The 6353-nt window shown below is 31.6% G+C and overlaps 1 protein-coding gene across 1 annotated transcript; it reads left to right on the top strand.

The window, feature by feature from the left end:
• Window positions 1-861: 861 nt before the first annotated feature.
• On the top strand, window positions 862-5797 carry LOC111445303 (transcription factor DIVARICATA-like). The gene is made up of 3 exons (XM_023083596.1): window positions 862-940; window positions 3803-4128; window positions 5029-5797. Exons 1-3 carry the CDS (start codon window positions 905-907, stop codon window positions 5360-5362), a joined length of 696 nt encoding a protein of 231 aa, XP_022939364.1. The 5' UTR covers window positions 862-904; the 3' UTR covers window positions 5363-5797.
• The last annotated feature ends 556 nt before the right edge of the window (window positions 5798-6353 follow it).

Raw genomic sequence — 6353 nt, 5'->3', positions numbered from 1 at the left:
CAAATACATTTAAGAAATAAAAAATAAAAGAATTAAATGAGTTCAGAACTCAGAAGAACCATCAATATTCAAAGAATGTGCATTGAAACTCGAAACATAATATCATTTAAATAAAGAGAAAACCCATTTTAATTTCAAAACTCCACATCCTTACAAAATTCAGAAACGACCGAAAAACAAAAAGATTTAATTTTTTTTTAGGTGAAATAACAAATTTCAGTGATAGATCCCTAAACTTTTAAAAATTATTGGTAAATATTTGGTAATATATTCTATGCCTAATAGAATCATAGTAATCAAATAAATATCAACATTCTTCAAATAAGATTTTTAATTAAAAAAAATATAAAGCACGTCAAAAATCTATAAGACAATTAAAATTGAAAGAAATTATTAGATGCAAAATCAAAAGCAATTAAAAAAAAATTAGGAAGATATTTGATAAAAATTTTATTTGTTTAATTTATTATAATTAGTATTTTATTTTATTTGGCAGCGATGGGCGTCTTGTATTTGAGGTTTGGAGCAACCAAACAAGTGTAAAAGTACAGCTAAGAATGAAGCCGACAGAGTAAAAACCATTTTTAAAACCAACCCAATTATACCAAAAACGTGTTGATTTCGAATTCTTTCTTCTTTTCTTTTTAATTTTTTAATTTTTTTAATTTTTAATTTTTAATTTTTAAATTTTTTTTAATCTCTTTCTCTCTCTTCCCCTTGAAACCCAATTCCCAAATCTCCCATATATCCAATCGACTATTTCTCTGCATGTGAAATGCTATATATACAAACCCAGAATTTTTTCAATCCTTCCAACAAAGCCTCATATGCGAAATCTCCAAGAAACTGATTCCTTTCAGTCAAGAAATCCCATTAATCCTTTTTTTTTTTTGGTTTACTGTTTATGGTTGTCATGTCTCACGATAGTCGGTGGACGAACATGACTCNGTTTCTAAAACGCGTACATTAGAAGAAAGTTCTCTCTTGAACTGAGGTAGAATCTCACATTTCACACTTATGGAATCTAGCATCCTTGTTGGCATATTGTTACAAGTCGGGCTCTAATACCATTTGTAACAGCTCAAACCTACCGTTAACAAACAGTATTCGCCTCTGCTCGTTATATATCACAGTAAGTCTCACGATTTTAAAACGTATGTATTTGAGAGAAGTTTTCACGCCCTTATAAAAATAAAACCTCTCGAACCAATGTGAGATCTCTCGAGACACAATTAAAAATAAAAAAAGAAGTTGAATTACATTTTTAACCTCCAAACTATTTTATGTTGTGAGAAAGAGATATTTAACATTTTTTTAATTAATTAGACAAATTATTTGTTAACAGAAGGAATGAAAGAGAAAATAGAAAATCACAAGTCATCTCGCTGGAGAAAATGATTGATAGTTGTGTCACCGCAAAGTACGGACACGTCGACTGGCTACAGGCGGTTGCCGACATTGAAATTTAAGTACCATAACGTCGCACTCAATTGATCCCAATTTTTTTTTATTTTTTTCCTTTCTCTCTAATTGGTTGCCGCCGCCGGTAGCCGGTAAAAAAAAAAAGGAGGCTGCTAATGAAAGGCAATTCCGCCTCTAGATTTCTTCGATTTTTAATTTTTAATTCTGTGCCTAATTTTCGAAATTATTTAATATCTTTCGAATACTTTTTAAGTTTTCGATTTAATTGTAAATTATTATCTCTAATAATTTTTTAATTTTAATTTCAATAAATTATAATTTACGTATTTATCAAATATAAATTTTAAGATTTAAGATTTGATTATATATCAAATAGGTCAATGATTAATTAATTTTTTTTAAAAAAATTATTTCATATAATATTAAATACTTAAGAATATATTTATATTAAAATTTAAAAAAACTATTAAGTTTCAAATATTTGATTTTAAAAAACCATATAATATCTTTCATCAATTGAGTTATATTTTGTCAATATAAACACAAATTAGTTTAATAAAAAGATTAATTAACCTCCTAAACGTTGCTCTTGTAAGTTTAAAGGCGTGCTCAAATAGATTATGGAAGATATATTATAAATAACTAAATTTTTTTTTCTAAAAAATTTAAAATAATAATAAAGTTTCAAGCTTTTGCTTTTGCAATTTGACTTGAACAGTTATAAAAAAAACGTGGGGCGGGGGAGGGAGGGATTAATAAAACACCTTTACTTTTATTAAAAAAAAATAAAAGTTAAGGCATTAAATTACTACACAACATCCTTTTGTTTGTTTTAAGTTTAAATATGTAATTTCTCTTTTATAATGGTAAATATTTTCACAGTAACTTTATTAATAGTGTGTATATATACATAAATAATTAAACCTCGTAAGGTTAAAAAAACATTTATGATCCATAAACTTTTATAAACGTTACAATGTAATCCGTGTACTTTAAAAATTATAATAATTTAATATCTGAACTATAACTAATAATAATTTGGTTCATAAACTTTAGATTTTGTAACAGTTCAATCCATATAAATGTAATGAAGATTTTAATCTAGCAAACTCGAATATGAGTTTGGTGGTATAATAAAGAGTACATGCACAACTTACTCGAAAACTTTATATGCATAGAAGAGAATAGACTAGATACATTTTCTGAATTCAAGTTAGATTCTATGTATAACAATCGACTTTTCCTTTACGTAAGAGATAAAATTGCGACCAGATGATAGACAGTTACATGAATTACAACATTACCTTATTTAAAATTGGGTAAATACGACTCGAAAAGGAAAATCATATTAATTTATTTGGTATTTATGACCACAAAACTTCATTATTTTTTTTGGTCAAATGAAAACAGGGCCCTGTAGAATGATTTACACATCATACCCAAATACATTTAAGAAATAAAAAATAAAAGAATTAAATGAGTTCAGAACTCAGAAGAACCATCAATATTCAAAGAATGTGCATTGAAACTCGAAACATAATATCATTTAAATAAAGAGAAAACCCATTTTAATTTCAAAACTCCACATCCTTACAAAATTCAGAAACGACCGAAAAACAAAAAGATTTAATTTTTTTTTAGGTGAAATAACAAATTTCAGTGATAGATCCCTAAACTTTTAAAAATTATTGGTAAATATTTGGTAATATATTCTATGCCTAATAGAATCATAGTAATCAAATAAATATCAACATTCTTCAAATAAGATTTTTAATTAAAAAAAATATAAAGCACGTCAAAAATCTATAAGACAATTAAAATTGAAAGAAATTATTAGATGCAAAATCAAAAGCAATTAAAAAAAAATTAGGAAGATATTTGATAAAAATTTTATTTGTTTAATTTATTATAATTAGTATTTTATTTTATTTGGCAGCGATGGGCGTCTTGTATTTGAGGTTTGGAGCAACCAAACAAGTGTAAAAGTACAGCTAAGAATGAAGCCGACAGAGTAAAAACCATTTTTAAAACCAACCCAATTATACCAAAAACGTGTTGATTTCGAATTCTTTCTTCTTTTCTTTTTAATTTTTTAATTTTTTTAATTTTTAATTTTTAATTTTTAAATTTTTTTTAATCTCTTTCTCTCTCTTCCCCTTGAAACCCAATTCCCAAATCTCCCATATATCCAATCGACTATTTCTCTGCATGTGAAATGCTATATATACAAACCCAGAATTTTTTCAATCCTTCCAACAAAGCCTCATATGCGAAATCTCCAAGAAACTGATTCCTTTCAGTCAAGAAATCCCATTAATCCTTTTTTTTTTTTGGTTTACTGTTTATGGTTGTCATGTCTCACGATAGTCGGTGGACGAACATGACTCAGTGGACTAGGTTGGAGGACAAGCTTTTCGAGGAGGCTTTGGTGGTGGTTCCGGAAAACTTGCCTGATCGGTGGCAGAGGGTGGCCGACCATGTCCCTGGAAAGTCGCCGTGGGAGGTTAAAGATCACTACGAGGCTCTGGTTCACGACGTCCTTGAAATTGACTCTGGCCGAGTTGAGTTACCGAGTTATGCTGATGAAACGGCCGGGGGATTGCTGGAATGGGACTCTTCTGGACAGATCTCTTTTGGAACCAGAGCCAAGGCTAGTGGGGATAACGAGAGGAAGAAAGGGACACCATGGACTGAAGAAGAGCATAGGTAATCCATATATATACATTCTTTTTTACCCAACTTCTTTGTTTTCTGTTTGGCTGCTGAGAAAAATGGTGGGAAAAGGGAAAATAGGAGAGAAATCTGTTGGGTTTTGTGTTTTGTGCTTCCAAATTGGGAATTCCAGAGATGCAAACAGTTTCTGATTTAGAAATGCCTTTAATTGTGTGCTGTCCATCTCGAATTTTCAGTTTTTAAGGGTTCTTTTTCACAATTCTTTTGGAGTTACAGCTCTGGCTTCTGAACTTCTATCTTAAGCCATGGAAAGTCCCTATCGTTTTGGGGTCCCTAAATTGAGGAAGAACAACACTGTTCCCTGAACAAGAATCAGGTGGCTGGCAGGAGATTTATCATTAACAACGAAACCATCTTTCAGGATTGAGTTCTTGAGCAAGAATTCGGCCAAGAACATGAATCTTTGAACTTACCGACTTGTTTTCTTTGAACAACCGTAAGTGTCTAAGCTGGCTTTTGTAATGGATTGAGTTCTTAAGCTTATGACATTGACATTGACATTCGGAAACTTGACTGGAGTATTCAGAATCAACTGGGTTCTTGGTTTGCCCATTTAACCAATGAGCTGAGTAATGGTAGAGAAGGTTTTGCTACCATATTCGTAATGGATTCTTCATCAAATTTTGAGTGTTGGCCTAAAAGCTAAAGGTGGCATTTGATACAGTCCAATAGTTCTAGATTCAATGCACCCCAAGTTTTGAGATCTGTTCTAGCAGTGATTGGTTCATAAATACATACCTAAAATTGAATTCTTCACTGGCTGTGGTTTCTTTTCCAAGTGTCATGTCAAATATGTAATGCTGTCTTTTATATGCTTTTTCACTCATCGGTTTATGGGTTTGTCATGAAAAGTTGTGTTTGACACTGTGACAGGCTATTTCTTCTTGGACTGAAAAAATTTGGCAAGGGTGATTGGAGGAGCATCTCAAGGAATGTTGTGATCACAAGAACACCGACTCAGGTGGCCAGTCATGCCCAGAAATACTTTCTTCGACAAAACTCTGGTAAGAAAGAAAGGAAACGATCAAGCATTCACGACATCACAACAGTTGACAACAACTCCATCCCCATGCCTATCGACCCCAAGTGGATATCTCCAGCCCCAAATCCAACCGTTCAATCAAGTATGCAGCAGGTAAGTCCCACAGGTCATTTGCAAGACCAAGGAGGCTCATTCGGGTTTCAAAATTACAGGTTCCCGATGTAGCGTTCGGCGGGATATCCTTATAATTCTACATTGTAAATACATGAAGAAATCCGTAAAGTCATACGTACCTGGGGTTTGGTTGTTCTTTTGATTGCCACAGTTGAGGGAAACCTGATGATATGGAATTTGAACAGTGGTAGATTCCTGTCTGTAAGTACATAGAAGAAAAGGCATAAACCATTAGTAGAAACAGTAGTAGTGATGATTATTATTAAAAACAGCAGTTGAAAGTAATGTAAAAAGAGAGGAGGAGGGTAGGAAAAACACAGCATATGAATGGAAAATTCTTTGTTGGATTGTGACTAGTCCTGCAATCAGAATTAGCTGCAGGAAGCTCCACTTTAATTCACTAGATGATTGATTGCTTTGTACTCGAGGAAATACAAAAAATCAACGGCCAGCAGTGTCTATTGGACTGAAGATTCAGACTGATCACTGTTCTCTCGTTGAATTGGGCTTGACTTTGTAAGAGTTCTTTTCTTCTTTTCTTCTTTTCTTCTTGTCAGAGAAAAATGGAGAGCCTTAAATTCCGCCGCCAGATTGGAGTTTATACAAATCCCATCATACCATGTCTCTCCAATAATTGGAGAAAAGGAAAAAAGTATATCATGCGCATGCATGGTGGTGAATCTTTTTGGTTTGAATTTCAAAGCATGATCAGAAATCATGTAACAAAAATAAATATATTTTTTTCAATTCAAACGGGATGGCTGATAATAAGTATTAATTGAAATGAAAAGGTAAAGAAAAGAAAAGTAAATATTTCAACGTAATGTTTCATTCTGAATTTATTGATTCTATGAACAGCTTCATCAAAGAATCCAGGCAGTTTCGAGAATGATAAAACAATTTAAAAAGATTAGTATGCAAGATAATTTCAAAAAGCACATACACCAAGACTGCCCTTGAATCGGTTTTACTGTCTTTACAATCACAGGAAATTACTCAATGAAGGATAAAAAAAAAATTAAAAAAAAAAAAAAAAAAAAAA

The sequence above is a fragment of the Cucurbita moschata genome, unplaced genomic scaffold, assembly GCF_002738365.1.
Source record: "Cucurbita moschata cultivar Rifu unplaced genomic scaffold, Cmos_1.0 Cmo_Scf00007, whole genome shotgun sequence".
In the NCBI taxonomy this organism is placed as follows: Eukaryota; Viridiplantae; Streptophyta; class Magnoliopsida; order Cucurbitales; family Cucurbitaceae; genus Cucurbita; species Cucurbita moschata.
This window is presented reverse-complemented; position numbering and strand designations above follow the sequence as displayed.

Excerpts from the sequence above, each read along its gene's own strand:
- LOC111445303 (XM_023083596.1), top strand. The coding sequence starts at position 905 with ATGGTTGTCATGTCTCACGATAGTCGGTGGACGAAC. Across the intron at positions 4,129-5,028 it reads TGGACTGAAGAAGAGCATAG|GCTATTTCTTCTTGGACTGA; the intron begins GTAATCCATATA and ends ACACTGTGACAG.